We start from the raw sequence: 18,342 nt of genomic DNA on the forward strand, positions 1-18,342 counted from the left end.
CCATACTTGGCTGACCTCCCATTTTCTACCACATTGAGTTTAAAATCCCTTGTTTGGCTTTTAAAGCCCTGAGTTCCCCACCCCTCAAAGAAAAAAAAAACAAACGATTAAAAAGTCAAAGGAAGGTTGGGAATGGGTCTGACTGTTCCTGTCGTTGGCAAAGGCCTCATGTCTCTGATATGAGGCCAAAATGTTTATCATTGCTTCCTGTGCACCAAACCTGTTTCTAAGTGCTTCATGGGTAGGTCATAGAGCCGTGCAGCACTCTATTATTACATTTTACAGATCACGAAAGGAGGCACAAAAATGTTAAATAACTTTCAAGGTCACACAGCTTCTGAAAGATGAAGTTAGCATAAAACCCTCAGCCCAACTCTGGATCCCTGGTTCCCATAACCTCTCCAGCAACATATCCTACTTTAAGTATCCTTTTCCTGCATCTGTGCCTATGGGCATCTCTTAACCCTGAGCATAAATTTCCTTTAGGGTCTGGCAGGCTATGAGTAACATTCCTAGTTTCTTTTGCAGTTGGAATTTTGTATCACATTGGGGTGTTTTTGTAAGTATTTCAGTAAGGAATGTGAATCCAGCCCCACTAGCAACTATCATCTTAATTCAGAAGTCCTCATGGAATTCTGTGAATATAAATTTGGTTTTAGTGACTGCACTTATTTTACAGATGAGAAAAATCAGAGCCCAGAATGACTAGGCAACCTCTAAGACATAGAACTAGTTAGCAAACCTGGGATGGGAACTTGAGCTCACCCTTACTTGGTTTGTTCCCTGCTATGCCTTGCCAGGTAAACTCTCTAATAAGTTGCTGAGGTACAATTGCATCTTTCCTTACCTCTTTCCAAAGTACATCCTCAAAAGCCACAGGCAAACTTTGATTTGAGTTTTTAGGCTGCTTGATTTCTACTTACATAGGAAAATGGAATGCACACCCTTACCTGAGAATTTCTCAAATTAGGCTGGTGACAAATACCTTTTAAAGCTCCTTTACTTGACATCCTATTAATTTTTTTTAAACTCCCATTGTTTTGTTCCTGACAGATCTGTTATGTTTCAGATGTGACACAAATGTACACTTAGGGGGAAACTTCTTTAATAAGTGATATTTGCCTCAGACTACTGAGGTTATTTTAGAAAACAAAAGCCAAAGTACACTTACCAGGACATTCACCTTGTCATAAATTTATCTGGCATATTTAATTGATCGAGATTTCTGGGTTAGACAGTTATCAACGCATGTGATAAATTGTTGAGCATGCGGCATTAATGAAAGGTTTTGCCATTGTCATGGGGAGGAAGCTTCCTGGCACATGGGTGACAGGACCTCAGAGACAATGCCGCTTGGGTTAGCAGCTGGGGCAGGCTGCATTTTATTACATGTGTCCAGAGTCTCATAGTAGACATGTAGACTTGAGGAGGGGGAGGCAATATTTGTATCCCTACTAAAACCAATTATGGTAAACACTAATTATTCAGATTTGAGCTCTTTACTAAAAATCCCCTGAACTGGGTTTTTTAAGTCAGGCTGTCATGGCAGAGCCAAGCAGGAGAGAAAATAATGGAATAATTGGAGGCTGCTGTCTTTTCACTTCCCACATAAAATTATTTGAAGAGACAGGCCAGAACTTTAAACAGGAGATACCAAGAAAAGTTGTAATTTGGATGTCGGCTGTCATGACTTTAGGGTGTTTGCTTAAAGGACTTTCCCCCCACTTTCTCTTCTTCCCCAGACATACTTCAATGACAATATCCTCACCCTGATACGGACCCTGGTGACCGGAGGAGCCACACCGGAGCTGGAAGCTCTGATTGCTGAGGAGAACGCCCTTAGAGGTGGCTACAGCACCCCGCAGACACTGGCCAATAGGGACCGCTGCCGCGTGGCCCAGTTAGCTCTGCTCGATGGGCCATTTGCAGACTTAGGGGTGAGTCCGCAGCACCATGGTCACCTGAGCTTGCTGTTTGGGAAAAGCTTGATCCTGAAGAACGTGGTGTCAGATGTGACAAGCAAGGCATCTGTCTTTTCTCCTTCCTATTGTAGATAATTGTAAGAGGTGATATTTATGGTTTACTCTGTATCAGGCACTTCGTTCTATGCATAAGTCATTCATTTTAATCTTCATAGCAACCCTTTGATGTAAGTTCTAGTATCACACCTTCTAAGTCAACTGAGGCTCAGAGAGAATGAGCACTGGACCTATTGGGAATTTGCACCAAGGCATCCTGGCTTCAGAGCCTGTGGGCTTTCTCACTCCTTGGTGTTCTCTTCACGTATCCTCTGCACGAGGTGGAAGGCAGCAGGTGATTCCAGCATGCAGCCAAGGTTGGGAAATATTTCCACAGGCTCTTAGCATAGCTTAGGGATACTCAACCCAACTATACATTAGTAGCACATGGAGGTGGCCAGCCTCATCCTTCAGGTTTCTTAGATTTTATATGTGAGTATGACCCAGGCACTGGTGGTTTTCAAAGCACCAGGGTAGTCAGTAGTCAGATGTATCCAGAACCACCAGCCAAACAAACAGAATCTCATGTGGATCCTTTAATGCCTGTAATTCAAAACCTAGACCTTGTAATTTCTGAGACTGGACCCAGTCACGTTCCCTCGGGTCCTCCCTGTGACAGAAGTGGCCAGCATCTCCCTTCTGATTCCATGCGCCTGCCTAGCGTAGGCACTGTGACAGAAGTGTAGTGTCTTTGCCCTTATTCCCAGCTCAACCCCACAGATGCATTTAAGAGATGCAGCCATATTGATAGAAACTGATAAACCTGTTACGCAAACAATAGTGTTGCCCAGAAAGACTAAATAGTGGAAAAGGAGCCAAGGAAAGGGTCTGTCTCTGTTTTTTCTGAAACAATTCTGCATACTTGCCCCATATTTTAGTTTGATCATGGGCTGGGACTTATGTGAGACTAGGCTTTTTTTGAAAGGGAAGTTTCATAGCTAGTGGCTCTTTATACGTATCATTTACTTACTGATGCACTTGATTAGGATGAAGACTTTAGATAATGGTAAGCTTTGGTCCCATCTGTGTTCTTTAGTATGAGACCAATATGAGAATTCCAGTGATTGGAAGGACGAAGACAGTCATTTTATTCCCAGTGAAGCCATCCCGCAGTGCCCAGTGCCCTTCATGTAATACTGTTAACATCTACCTGAAGCCACCTGGCTGCTGAAGCCAGCATTTCCAAGTGGATGCATTTGCTTTCACTTTCTGCATCAGGCCCCAGACCCTGGGAAGGTGGCTGTGAATTGATCAGAACTGCGAATCCCAGTTATTCAGCCTGCAGGCCCCTGGCTCCTGGGGAAACACATTCTCTTCCACCCTTGCCATCTCTGAGGTCTGTAAATTGTGCTTTTCACAGGGTCCTTACCTGAAAGAGTCTGTCACCATAGGACCTGGTGGGGTCCTCCTCCTCGCTGTGGTTTTCATTATCACTCAGGCGGTTTTGACAACACGATCCTATCACAGTGGTTACAGCTGAGCTGGGGCTGAACATCATCACCATTTTGCAGAGAAGGGTTCATCTCCTCAGCTGAGCATGCATCTGAGACCGTCAGGCTTTACACTTTCACTTAAAGTGAGGGAGAAGCATAATCTCCTTAGAGCTTTCAAACCCCATTGCTACAGGTGGAAAACTGGAGAGACACCAGAGGAAAGCCCCATTGTTACCTGATCCCTAAAAATCACACATATTGTCTGTAGTCTGTTAACCATGTGGACTTCTTCCACTGCCGTCCCTTGGCACATGGACCCTCCAACTTGGGAGACACCAAAACAAGCTTTGATGAAAAGACCCTTTTCCCTCCTGGCCCTTGATTTTCAGGCAAATAAAAAGGATGTTTCTCTCTGTTCTGTTGCTGTCTCCCAGGATGGTGGTTGTTATGGTGATCTGTTCTGCAAAGCTCTGAAAACATATAATATGCTTTGTTTTGGAATTTACCGGTTGAGAGATGCCCACCTCAGCACCCCCAGTCAGTGCACAAAGAGGTGAGTATTGGTTTCAACTCTGCCCTCCCACCTAATCACAGAAACAATAATCCCCTACTGTAAAGGCAAAGGTCTGTATACATCTCCCCAACATGCAAATTACCCTGCCCATATTAAATCCGGCACTGAGTTTGGAGGTGATGGGAAGCATTTTTCTATAATTACTAATAGTGGATGTAAAGACATTTTGGTAAGAATTCAAGTTTTGTATTAATAGAATAATTCCATCACCCAATTACAAAAGTCTGAATACAAACATCTCTCCCAAACTCCAGCTACTAGGATAACATCTGTTGGTATCTAATATAGAGATATATCATTTCACATTGCTAGTGTTTATGATAATTTTTTTGTTTTTTGAGATGGAGTCTTGCTCTGTTGCCCAGGCTGGAGTGCAGTGGCGCAATCTTGGCTCACTGCAACCTCTGCCTCCTGGGTTCAAACGATTCTCCTGCCTTAGCCTCCTGAGTAGCTGGGATTACAGGCACACACCACCACACCCAGCTAATTTTTGTGTTTTTAGTAGAGACAAGGCTTCACCACGTTGGCCAGGCTGGTCTCGAACTCCTCACCTCAAGTGATCCACCCACCTCGGCCTCCCAAAGTGCTGGGCTTACAGGTGTGAGTCACCACACCCGGCCCTAAGACAAGTGGTTCTTCTGCCATATCTTAGAATCCTGTATTTTTACTTCATATATTTTAAATTGATTCACTTTTTAACTTTTATATATTTATTTTTGAGACAATTGTATATTATCACCTTAAGCAGAAAAAATAACAGTTTAGATGTGCTAATTATATTTTTCTCATATGCATTAAAATAAATTCATAGCAGGCAAAAATTAAAAGTACATCCTAGAATTACCAAGATCAGTGAGTTTGCATAATATACCCTAGGCAATAGTGCTGCAGAGACAGGCGTTTCTCATCCCTGCTTGCATAGTAGAATCACCTGGGGAGCTTTTAAAAAATATTCTGATTACTCTAATTTAACTTGTCTGGAAGGAAGAAAAAATCATATATATATTTTAAAATATATAACAATTTTATATATAATACCCAGGGATTATTGTGTATAGCCAGAATTGAGAACAATTGCTATAGACCAGTGGGTTCTCAAAATTTAGCCAGCATGATGAGACTCACCTGCAGAGCTTGTTCAACCACAGAACCTATCCTCAGCACTTCCAATTCAGTAGGTCTGGGTGGGGTTGCTTAAGAACTTGTATTTCCTAGTTCGCAGGTGATGCCGAGCTGTGTGGCCTGAGGACCACACTTTGTGATCCACTGCTCTAAGTGAAACAGGGTGATCATCTTAGTCACATCTGCTGTTGACCAAAGAAAGCTCCAACTCATTGTGAAGAACAACAAAGTAGTGCTGATAAGTAGGCAGGGTTCTTAGATTCTTCCACGTGGTGAATTCCAAATTCCAAATTCTCCCACCAAAACAGATTTTAAAAGGTAAAGAGCGAGAATATAGTCTAAGGAGACACTCTGTAATAGTAAGCAAAGATCTTGTGATGTATATCTGGGATTGTCCAAAAATTCTGGAATGAAAGTTGCATCACACTTCATGAAACCTCCTGCGGCTGGGCTACTTGGAAGTGACTTTGACCTTGTATAGAAAGGTACCTGTAGACCACGAGAAGCAAAGTTTGGTCCTTCCATTACTGGCCCTAATTCCACATCTCTGCCTGGGCTCCTGGCTGGCCTCCTTTGTTGAGTTAAACAGAGGAAGTTTCCATTTAACAAGGAAAAGAATGTTTAAGGCCTCGGACCAGCTAGAAGTGCATCTTCCAGATCCTCTGAAAGTCCTGAGTAACCAGGCCATTGCTTTTGGTTCAGGGAGGGTTGAATTCTCTACTCAGTTATTCTCGGGCGGTGACATCTCTGCTTTTCCTGTCCAGGTATGTCATCACCAACCCCCCCTACGAGTTTGAGCTCGTGCCGACGGACCTGATCTTCTGCTTAATGCAGTTTGACCACAACGCCGGCCAGTCCCGGGCCAGCCTGTCCCATTCCTCCCACTCGTCGCAGTCCTCCAGCAAGAAGAGCTCCTCTGTTCACTCCATCCCATCCACGGCAAACCGACAGAACCGGCCCAAGTCCAGGGAGTCCCGGGACAAACAGAAGTACGTGCAGGAAGAGCGGCTTTGATATGTGTATCCACCGCCACTGTGTGAAACTGTATCTGCCACTCATTTCCCCAGTTGGTGTTTCCAACAAAGTAACTTTCCCTGTTTTCCCCTGTAGTCCCCCCCTCTTTTTTTTACACATATTTGCATATGTATGATAGTGTGCATGTGGTTGTCATTTTTATTTCACCACCATAAAACCCTTGAGCACAACAGCAAATAAGCAGACGGACCAAAAGTTATTTATGATTCTAGGGGAAAAATAACCCAAAGGCATGCTCCAGACATAAATAGCTCACTGCAGGAACGAGTTCACAGATTAGAAGGGAGCCCTTGTGATCAATGTCAGTTAGGCAGAGCAAGTTTATTTAATGTAAAAGAAAAGCTGATTCTGATTTATCAGGATTATCAGGGTGCTTTGGGTTTTGATTTTGTTGTTGTTGTTGTTGTTTTCCTTTCTTTCTTTTTTTATACACACAATAAGTTAGTACATGTTTATTTGAAACAAGCAACCAGACAGCAATGAAAACATATCGATTGTTTCCAGTCTCTGGGCCGAAGTATTGCGAAGCCTTTGAAAAGCTTTCACAATTTGTGTAGATGATTTTGAAGGACTTGCTTGTTGCAAGAGAACATCAGAGATTTTTTTTAGTTACTCACCAACGCCTTTTGTCCCAGAGCCAGTTCCCTCTGGGAGTTCTTATGAACATTTCTCACCTTAATGTGGAGGAAAGAATAGTATTCCAATCATGGATGTATCAAATTCTAGTCATTTAGTTTAAGTGAAAAGAGGTTTGATTGCATATTAAATTGTTATTCTGTCTCCTTATGTTGCCATATGAATAGCTAGTTTTTTTCTTTCACTTTTGACATTTGGGATGAAAAGCCATATGTATCATAAATATCAGATGTAAGTCATTAAAAACTGCCTTCCTGGGACTTTCACATCTTTTAAAAGGTGAATTACTTACCTTATGTACAGAATAAATAATGCTCAGGAAAGAGCAAGTATTTTTCCATGTATCCTCAGGGGATCCTTTTACTCCCCTTTGTTTGATTAGTTAGGGCCCCAATGCCAGGTAGGAGGAAGGGCTGGGGCAGAGTGAGAGGAAGACAAACCCAGCTGCAGATCATGTTTTTCTAGGAGCTGACATGCTAAATAAATTAGAATGTAGGAGGATCAGCCACAGTTGACTCAACAAAGACAAAAGACAGCCACCACCTTCAACTGTTGGTGCAGCTGCACGGTGCTGGCTGTCCCAATGAAGGAAGCTGGTGGGAAAGAATTCCTCATCATCACTTTAGTTAATGTAGCCAATTTAGGCAGGGTAATGACGACAATAGAGAGCTGCTCCTTGTCATTATGAGACGTGGGATGAGAAGAGTGCAACAGTGAGCCAAACACGTTTTGGTATAGTTATTTTTTCTTTTGTTTTTGTTCTTTCTTTTTTAACACTTAGTAAGCATGGGAAGAGAGGTAGAAAAATACCCTTTTTTCAACATATAGTTGTCAGATGCTTTGCGCATGCAAATCATGCTTTAGGCAGTGCGGTAGTTCTTAAAAATTGGCCAATTCACCATAACCAATTTCTCTTATGGATGGACTAGGCTGGTATACACATATTTGAACAGTTTACTTTAAAGAATTCCATCAAATAGAATAGGGGTAAAAGGGAGGAGGAAAACATGTCACAGCTGTACCATCTCTAAAAAGGTGTTTTTATGGTGAATGTTTTGGATTTAGGTTTTGGATCCCTCGTCCCCTCAAGCATGATAGTTTTGGAGATTTGCTTGCTGTGTGAATTGACAAGCACTTTTACTGACAAATGGTGAGGCTCTGTCAGAACCTCCACCCTCCCCCGCACCAAAGACAGGGGCAGCATAGTATTCAAACCAGTATTGTGATGGGGAATAATTGTATACATGTAAATTAACAAGCCCTATGAGTGGAAGAATTTTTTCAAATTATTTTTGTCTTTCTATATATTGATTTATATTATGTATAACTATCTCTTTATATAAAACTATATATATAACTATATATATATAACTATATATATATATATAACTATATATATGTATCCCCTAGTATTGGATCATGAAGAGCTCTTCATGCATTCTTTGCAAAGGAGGTTATAAAGTTACGCCCTCAGAACATTTATAACTATAAGAATGTGCCAGTTAAAGTGCTCAACAGGAAATATGACAGTTTAAAAGCATTGTAAAACTCACATAGCTTACTTCTCTCTCTAAAGTGCAACAAGGATGAATAGAATGGGCCAAGGTATGACAATTAATGGTTCTGCATGACCTAGCCACTGCTGGGGGTTTTCTTCTATAACGTTGTCCTTGTGAAAACTTTTGTGAAATTAAAAAAAAAGGAGTTACAAATTTTATTCTGTTATTGGTTTGTTTATTTTTATTTATATTGTTCTGTTTGTGGTTTTATTTATTTTGTTTTGCTTCCCCCCCCTTCCCCTTTCCCTCTCCTTTTCCCTTCCTTCTTCTCTTCCTTCCTTCTTCCACTTTCTAAATTGCTCAGCGCAATGAGGCTGTGCTGCTGCTATTGCTAGATTCCTTAGAATTTGTTTTGGTGTTCTTGGGTGTGGGGTTGGGTGATTTGGGGGGAACTTCTCTCCATCTGGCTTGCCTTTTAATCTGCACGTGGCCTCCCTGCCCACCCTGGTACCTTGCTCCAAGTCCGAAAGCATTTTCCCATCAAGAAACCCAGCTTCCTTCACTTCCCCCATTGCCACCCCCCAACCCCAGTCCCCACATCGGTCTGTTCACATCTCTGTGTTCATCTTGGCAAGACCTACTCAATCAAGTGATGATGCCAGTTGATAAACTTTTCTGGAAAACATTTACAGCTATTCCATTTGGCGAACCTGCTTCTCTGTCAATATTTCATCCTCCTTTTATTTAAACCAGGAGGTTTATTAATGGCAAAAGCATTGGTCTTCTTTATGCTTGATCAGTATGACTCAAAAGCGTTCTGCTGTGTATATCAACTCAACAGCCCACACCCAGTTATCTGGGAGCTGATGGTTCAGTCACTGTATTACCCAAATCTCTCCTGCCACCTGCCTTTCAGACATTTGTTAAATCCCAACCAGAGATCGGGCAGATAGAGAGAAGTAAATCCAAAGTGCATTTTATACACAATCTGTTAGCAACTCCAATGAGATGATATTGTGATGGGAATGGAATGGGAACAGACTATGATATGAGATGGAATTTTGAGGTTTTCCTGGACTTTGGGCACACAGTCATGCCCCAGTGGTAGATAATTGAGAATTGACCATATTTGACTAATGTTACATTTGATGATGGAGAAGGATCATTATTACTTCAATTTTTTTTTTTGCCAAAATTACTATATTATACTTTCCTTAATAGAGTGAAGAGTCTCCTCCATTGTTTTCTATTTGACTCCAAACTTCCCCTTCTTCTTTCAGTAGAACATCCGCTTACCTAGGAAGTGGGCATACAAGTTTCTTATTATTATATCTCTTTCTGTTCACTGCCCCCTGCCCCTCACCGCAAAAAAAAAAAAAAAAAAAAAAAAAAAAAAAAAAAAAAAAAAAAAAAAAAAAGAGAGAGAGAAAAGAAATAAGGAGGTAAGGGTAGAAAGTGAAAGAGTTCTTTGAAAAGAAAGTACATACATTTAAAAAGTCAGGAACTCTGTTATCCGCATCATTCTAGAAGAGAAGAAATTTGTAAGCCATTTAGTCCAACTTGCTTTGGGCTTTGAAAGGCGTGAACAGTAAGTAGGCTGGTAAACGAGAGGGCACGGTGAAGCCTTCTCAGTCTCAACACTCGGGTGATCATGGCATCATCAGTGTCCCTAAAGTCTGCTACTCAGGGTTCTTTCCAAGGCCAGTTCAAATGGATAGAGAAAGCTAGACCCTTATACATACAGTTAAACTTCTGCCACAATTGGGAGAGGTTGCAAATTCTGTTCTGAATATTAAAGATTATGACCCAGATCCTTACCGTAGGTGCTCAATAAATATTTGATATAAATTGACTTTACATATTTTATACCTTTAACCATTTTCTATATTACCCTTGTCCCCTTGTTTATTTTTTAAAAAAATATGAGTGCCTCTACATGCCTCACGATGCTGCTGTGCTGGTGCCACTTTCTCAAGCTGGTCACACGGCTTCTGAGAATGGGGAATAGCCCTGTAAGCCCAATGAGTAGAGAGACCGACTATGCCTCTTGGCAGCATTGTCAAGATCCCAGATGACCAGAAAAACCTTTTGCCTGGCTGTTCTGCAGCATGGGAAAAGCCTAAAGGTGTCTGCATCCCGATAGAGACAATTAAATCAACCTGCCAGGTTCCTATAGCAACAGGCTCCTTGAAGGAGAAAGAGGAGAGTACAGAAACTCCAGGGCCTGTGGAAGTCAAGACAGGGTAAAAATCAATTTCTCAATCAGCTTCTTTCAGCCCATCCCTGCTTTGTCACAATATGATAAAGAAGTAGCTGTGGGCACCTGTCACTACACTGGCTGACTGTCTCCCATGCAAGATTGCATGCCCATTGCAACCACTGGAGGTGAGAGGGATTATCCCCTGCCACCCGAAAGGGATTAGTGAAGAATCTGTCCTCAAGGTGTTGGCTGGACCAAGAGCCACAGAGGGCTGGAAGAGCTGTTTGCTCAAAGAATGGCAGAATCAGACTTTCAGTTAAAAGAGACAGAGTCATGGTAGCCAATTGCAAAGAAGTGAGAAGGTTTTTCATAAACGGTAACTGCTTTTGTTCTGGTATAAATAATTTGTATCTCTATGAAATAGGCATACTTTGCTCACAGACAGGAGAGGAGATAGTATGTGTGGGTGGGGACGGTGGAGGCATCAGGGTTTGCTGGGCAGAGGAAATGTGCCAGGCTGCCTATCACAAATGCAGGACAGGAAACCACACAGCATTACCCTTGAAGGTCGAAGCTTCTTGTTAGCCCTTACTATTCTCCATAGTTGTCTCTCTCCAAACAGAATCTTTTCTTTTTGAGCCTTTTCTCTCTCAACCTCAGCTTGTGGTGTAGTGAGAAGAGGGCCAATTATTCCAAATGCTTTTGCTGTATCATTGTCTCCCCTTTTCTGCAATCTTCTCTAGGGAGTAGTTCTGTGAAAAGGCTAAAGCCCATGGCACTGACAACCCACAGAGCCAACAGAGAAGCTCAGTTCTCACAGTGCAGCCTGTTTCTTCCTCTGCTGCTGGCAGCTCAGTCAGCCCAGCTCTGGGGCCCTTCCCTGCAAGAGCCCAGTCCTCCAGGGTGACCTGCAGCCCTGTGGCAGGAGGAGGTTTTGACCCTTACTTTAAACCCTGTGATCTCAGTGATGAAACTAGAAATGCAAGAAACCGATGGCTCTCAGATGGGATAGGAGGCCTGGTGAGTCAAATCCAGTATTTCAAAGACATAGAGGCACCCTGGGAGGGGAGAAACCCTAAGCTCCCCAGAAATAACACCAGGTTACCTCTTCCTCTCCTTTACCTTCAAAACGAAGATGACCAACCAAATCCCCCTCTGTCACCTCTGCTGCCACAATCCGTATTCTTCAGGATACACCCCGATATACACACCCCTACTCAACATCTCTGCTGAAGGGCATCATTTGTCATCACATTCAAGAGGTGCCACCCATCCTTTAGTACCGATAGTACTCAGGCTAGTATTAAACTTACTGTAAAAGCTAACGCTTCACAACTGCCTTGGGCCAGGTACTCCCCTGAGCACTCTTCAGTTACCTATATAAACTCAATCCTCACAACAGCTTCAGATGGAGATGCTGTGTCTCCCTTTGAAAGATGCAGAATCTGAGAGACACTAGAGTATGTGAAGTTAGCCACTGCGATATAATGCCCGCTGATATTATTAATAATACTCATAACCTTAACAACTCACATTTACTTACCATATATCTGGACCTGTATAAGTGCTTCAAGGGTGCTAGCTCCATTTATCTTAACAACACTATTAGGAAATTTGTATCATCAGCCCTATTTTACAGAAAAGGAATGAAGCTAAGATAAATTTGCTAATAACTTGTTCAGAGTCACGCAACCAGTATGTTAGCCAGATCTGCTTAACTTTCACCTCCTGCCCTGTGCTGTCTCCTTAGCCCACATCTCCTTGCTTCTTCACGGTGGACAGCTCATAGCATGGCTGGTCTTAATAGGTGACATGTCCCAGTGGCAGTGGCAATTGCTCTACCAGCATCTCTCTGCAGTTGTTTTCCAGATTTTTATCTTGTCCCACTAGCCCCCTCCCAGCCACAAACTGAAATGCCTCTTCTTTCCTAACTCCACGAACTCCTGGCATGTCACACATTGTACTCAGAGCACTGACAACAGGCATCTCATCCTTAAGAAGCTTATTAAGAAATGAAGCTATTTTTCTCTGGCGGTGAGGAAGCCCTCCCACCCCGATCAATTGCCCTTCTCATCTTAGAGATGAAAATAAAGCCCCTGGAAATCTTTCCGGTGTGTGAGATGAAACAGGGAGCAGAGATAAACTCAGGGATTTGGATTTATCCTTGACCATGGCAGCATTCATTAGAGCTGCTTCCCTGAGTCCTCTTCCTCGTGGTCAATTTTGTAGCCACCCATTGGCGTTGTTTTTTCTTCGGAAGGCAAGACTCAATACATCAAATTGTCATTGTCCTACTTGCACTCTCCATGGATGCCGAATGGCTGGCGATCATTGAAATGTGTGTTCCTTGCAAGCGTGTTGGGAGAATCTCTTTGTAAAATACTGTTGCCACCAGACATTTTAGTAAAACACCCAGAGCATTCATATAGTTCCATTTCCTGAACATCCTATGTAACCAAGTCTCCAAGAACACACACATTTATATCTTAGGAGGCACCCAAATTAAACAGCAGTTTCTCAGGCATAAGGAAGACCTCAACTCGTCACCACAATGTGTTTTAACACAACTCATTCCTTGTGTTGAGACAGCATGTCCAAAACAAGGTCTACTCTGCTTAGATTCTGTTTAATGGCAAGAAATGTAAAAGGAAAGAGAGAAGCTTAAATGAGGAAATAATGCTCTCTTTCTGTCAGACAGCAGAAGGAAATTGATATTCTCTCTGCCGTGAAAGGTCAAAATGCCAACTTTGAATTGAACTGCAAAGACTAAATTCTGAACAATTATTCTCTGCAGCAGTTGTAAAAATTTCAGCAAATCGCAGCTGTCTTAGGTCTTTCACCCAAAAGACCTACTCATTTCCATCAGCTGAGTTCACTCTTCCAACCTGGCATGTCCAACCTAGCACTAAATCCCTTTGCAAAATCAGTCTGCATAACAGCATGGCCAAAAACCGAGGGCAGCTCAGGCAACCTGAGCACAAACACCAGGCTCAACCTCTCTGAAAATCATCTTTACACATAAACCGCTGGAAAAAGTCGTAGTTTGAAATTGTTTCAGCGGCCTGGCAATGCTTTTAAAACATGATAACCATCACACTTTACTCCTCTCTGAAAGGTTAGTTTAATCGTAGATCACAAAAAATTGGTTTCCACAAATGCATAATGGTTCATCTATGTCACACTTGAACTAAATGGTTTTTTAAATGGAGCTGAAATTATTTTGATGTGTACACAGTCTTGGATTTCTATACAACCTTTTTTAACCAGCCCATCAGGAACCTTGCCTCTAAAGCCTCATTAATAATTCAGATGTGCTGATGACTTTAAAAGATCTATGGAATTGAAGCTTAGGGAAAAAAAAAAAACTCTGCTTGACAAAAAGATAAATGAATGTAGAAAGAAGCTGTAGGAGTCTGGCAAGCTGTAGATCATCTCAGAACAGATTGTAACTTTATCATTCTGTCAGGGGGAATAATTTAAAGCACTTAATCAGTTAGCTTCACTGTGAGGATGTAGCATTATGAATTCCTATCGTCCAATCTGTTCAAATCAAAGTGAACTTAATTATAATAGGTGAGCGAGCCAGAGCAGGAGGGGGATGGGGAGAATGAGGCAAGAGGTAGAAAGTTTCCTGTGCGGTAAACTGAGCTGCCGCATAAAAGTGGGGCGAGGCTTTGACTCAGGCACATCCCTGCTCCAGTGACAGCCCTCCTTGACATTGACAGCTCAGGGCACTTGAAATAGCAGAAGCAAGAACTGAAGAGAAACAAGCAGAGTGGTCATGAGCTGATCATAGATACTTAATTTATAAATCATTAGCCAAACATGCACATACCCACCCACCCCCAACATCCCCTATCAAACCAGGTGAGCAGTTTTCACTAGAGTGTCCATCCAGGACCACTGACAAGGCAGTTACGAGTTGTTCTGGTAAGCAGAAAAGGCAGCTAGAGCTGCCTATAGAGACAATTGTCTCTATAGCAGTGGACGTGCTTGATAGCTTTTACCCTTTTGCTTTTCTTTCCCTAAGCCACTAAAGTGAGGCGTATGATTCCCAAGTTAGAATGTCCTATTTGCCCAGTCCTTTCCTATCTATACACATGGCCAATTTCCCAGAAAATTTCAATCCTAGAAAGAGGCGGGGATGAGGGTTGAGTCCTGTAAAACAGCTTTGCACTATGAAGAGGATGCTAGACCATTTTCATTCTCACCCCAGCCCCCCGAACACCCTGACTCAGCATTCTCTCTCAGCCATTTCTGTATTTAGGGTGGAAATGAAATGCCAAGACTTCAATGAGCTCCCTTGTCGACAGCTTGGGTTATTATAGTCAGTTAAGATATTGCCACTTGGAACTCTATTCATAACTTTATACCAACACAGAGTTTTCTTTCTTGATATAAAAGCCACCTCAAAATCATCTTTAAAACATTGGTCACTATTCTGACTTGCATAGATTTTTGGCCAGCAAAATCGATGGGTTTAGTTTAGACCCCCCAAAGTGGCTACAAATGAAACAGGAGAGTGGTAAAGTTGAGACATGACTTTATGTGTATGTGTTATAAGCAAAGCCAAGGAAAGGCTGGGAAGTGGAGATTCTGTATAAGATTCTAGATCACTCGCTCTGCAGCAAGTGTGGTGGTGCCCTTCTGTTCCACTCGAATCAATGGATGCACACATCTCTTCTCAGGCACAATGTCTGTACCCAATGGCTGATATATGCAACATCCCTTCCCCACCAAACCTTTTCTGGCCACGAAATTAACTCCAAGGAATATTGCCAGGGTCCATTCTGCAACCCCTCCTTAGCCTCTGAGGTCCACTCATGGGGCCTCTGAGTCCCAGTGACACATTTTATTCATCACTTGCTACAGGAAGCAGAGGTATGTTTCAGGTTCTGGGGTCCTCCCTACACTGCACTGTCTCTCTTAGCAATTAACTCACTGTTGGCTTCTATTGATTACCTTTTTGCGTTTTTCAATGAACTTTCCAAAGGCTTTGCCTTAGGACTAATTAAACTTCTAATTTCTCCTTCTTGTTCTCTATCCATTTTGCCCTTTAGCAGAAAAGAAATGGTTTACAGATGAACCGGATAATGCCTATCCCAGAAACATTCAAATCAAGCCCATGAGTACCCACATGGCTAACCAGATCAACCAATATAAATCCACAAGCAGCTTGATTCCACCAATCAGAGAAGTTGAAGATGAATGTTGACTCCCAGGAGACCAGAACTATTTTTTTAAAGCCTGACAAACTTCATCAATGGTGATGTGACTTTTCTTCTTACATGCTGAATCACTGGTGGAAACGTTAGGATAAGCAAGAATTGCCAGAAAATAAAGTAGACAGATCTTTCTCTTTGTCTGCCTTGAATATTGCTTCCATGTATTTTGGAAAAGAAAATGATTTCATTTATAAATGAACATACTAAAATAGTCATGTATAGCCTCTAGCATTTTAAATTATTTTTGTTTATTAGAAAGAAAATATATTTTTTCTTTTCTTTCCATTGTCAAATATCTTCCCTATATCTAAACAATGCAAACTCTAAATGAATAAGTGGCCAGACTCCTTAATGCGTTTTTCTCTTCTTTCTCTCTTTTTCTTTTGAGGAGAATGATGGTCACCACCACAATTAATTGTAATTAATTTTAATGAATTATTAAAACAATTTTAAAATGGCCAACGATGTATACATGTATTTTAGTAAGTCCAAAAAAGACGACGAAGGGGACAGGTGAATACCTGCTCCTCGCCTGGATGGGTGTGTGTTTTGATCTGCATTGACACCAGCTCTTAATAAATGGAAACTTATTTATTTTCACAGTTGAAAGTCATATTTTTGTAGTTTTAGTTTTCATTCTGTAGTTCTCACCCCTTTGTTCATATTTTTAAAGGGAAGACCTTCTTGCTGCTTTTCTACAATTGGCAGATCAGGTTTGTCTGGCCAACTAAGGATACCAGGAGGGTTGTGGGCAAGCCTGGGATGTGGAAGCTGAGGACCAGATGCGCACAAGGCATTGCTCTGTTTGCTGTTCTAGTGGTGGGGACTCCTACATGCTGTATGCTTCTCATTTTGTATTTCCAAACCACCTGAGCGAGTAATGTCAACTTCGGGAGGGTCTGGTGGACTTCCTCCCCACTCCCCAAGTCTCAGAGCTTTTAGCCTGGAAGTTTGTAAAACTGATCAATAGTTTTACTTTACCATAGGCTATGAGAGGGCATTCATTCTTCTCACTGAGTTTTTGTTTAAAAACCAGGAAATTTCTACAATCATGGAGACGGGATTTTAATTTGCATGCTCTCCTTTATTTAGTTGCTGGGGCCAAACACGTGAACTTGTTACAACAATTTAAAAAATAATAATAACAAAAGGAAAGCAATGAATGCACTTCATATAGACTGTTAGAAAAGGCCTTTGAAAATTACCAGCAGTGAAATCAAATATATCAGCCACTTTAAACTGCGGTCAAAAGATTTTTCTAGCCATCAGATGCAATTACAATGTCTCAGAGCTCTGCTGTCGCTTGCATGCTAGGTGTACAGTCTCCCGGCAACTGTTTTGTTCCAATCAACTTAGCAAGTCTTTCAACTTTAAAATTATCAGTCTTTGATATGATCATCAAGGTCTCTGGAGAAGCATGGATGTGATAGTGATTTCTATTTTCTTAAAAAAAATGTAAACTGTGGACACTTAAAGGAACCAAGCTAACCAAAGTATCTCCCCAAAATTTCATGATATCTAGTCCATTAACTCTTTGGACCATGACCTGTGGTACTTAGTTATGGTAGTGCAAATCAGATCAGAGCAAAGCAATGAGATCATCATGAAGACATATGTCCACTAAGTACTCCAATTACCAATGTAGGCAAAATGAGCTTCCACCTCTGTCCACTCCCTGCAGAGCCAATATAGTCGTGCTTCCACCTCGTAGGCATTGTCCTGCAGTGACTTGTCGGACTGTGGTTACTCTGTCGTCACATTTTGTAGAATTAGTTCTATAAAAGTATTGTGAATATAATGTATGTCCAATTGGATTGTTTAAAAACTACTTATAATTAATCACTAGCCTACTCAGCAGACTAAAATGACGTCAACAGTCTATATTCAGGCTTATAAACATTTCTTGGTTTCCAACAGAAGTCAAATGTGTTTGTGGGGAGAACCTTTTGCCAGGATTTTGACAACTTTCCTGAAAGCTAGGCCTTCTTTTACATAATGATTTTGCACTGGGGTCACCTTAGTACATTCACGTCAATCCACGCTCTTCTTTCCTTCGTGAACCATAGTGGGCTCTTCACTCCTGCTCCTAATAACCACCTCCGAATTTGTCAGAGCGATTTGGTCTCCTCTGGCAGGCTGTGGTGGCCACATAAAGGATCTTCCATTAGAGGGACATAGGACACAAAGCTCCATTCCCACTACCCTCTCTTCCCTGTGTCTCCCCTACCAAGGCAATCTGGAAGCAGAAATGCAAACTCCAACCCCACGACACATCCATTGATGCATTTGTGGCTAGAGATTTGAATCTAAACTTAAAAAAAAAAATCATAATAGTTAGGATCATCTCCTACAGCAAAGGGCTCCTTGATTCATAAGTACCACCCCCCCAGAAAAAACAAAACAAATTAGTAGAAATTCATTTTCTTAAGTAGAGCAATAAGTTCATACTATGTTGCCTTTGTAATAATGAATTGTTCTGGCCTAGAAAACAAAATGAGGCATTTTGTTAAGGAGGTAGGAAAATGGCTGGCTGTTGGGCCCTTTGGCAAAAGCTGGTGCCTGGTAAGTAGAAAGCGAAGTGGAAGCAAGTAAGATTTGTG

General features: G+C 41.8%; 1 protein-coding gene across 10 annotated transcripts in view; it reads left to right on the forward strand.

Moving 5' to 3' along the window:
• Positions 1–16,355, forward strand: part of KCNMA1 (potassium calcium-activated channel subfamily M alpha 1) — a 755,994-nt gene extending 739,639 nt beyond the window's left edge. For 3 of the 10 annotated variants that reach the window (XM_015147202.3, XM_077944845.1, XM_015147215.3), the window contains 4 exons: positions 1,743–1,937; positions 3,886–4,004; positions 5,912–6,136; positions 15,578–16,355. In XM_015147202.3, the coding sequence (XP_015002688.1) occupies positions 1,743–1,937; positions 3,886–4,004; positions 5,912–6,136; positions 15,578–15,602 (564 nt within the window). In that variant the 3' untranslated portion in view covers positions 15,603–16,355. 10 annotated transcript variants of the gene reach the window in all.
• The last annotated feature ends 1,987 nt before the right edge of the window (positions 16,356–18,342 follow it).

The sequence above is a fragment of the Macaca mulatta genome, chromosome 9, assembly GCF_049350105.2.
Source record: "Macaca mulatta isolate MMU2019108-1 chromosome 9, T2T-MMU8v2.0, whole genome shotgun sequence".
Classification (NCBI taxonomy): Eukaryota; Metazoa; Chordata; class Mammalia; order Primates; family Cercopithecidae; genus Macaca; species Macaca mulatta.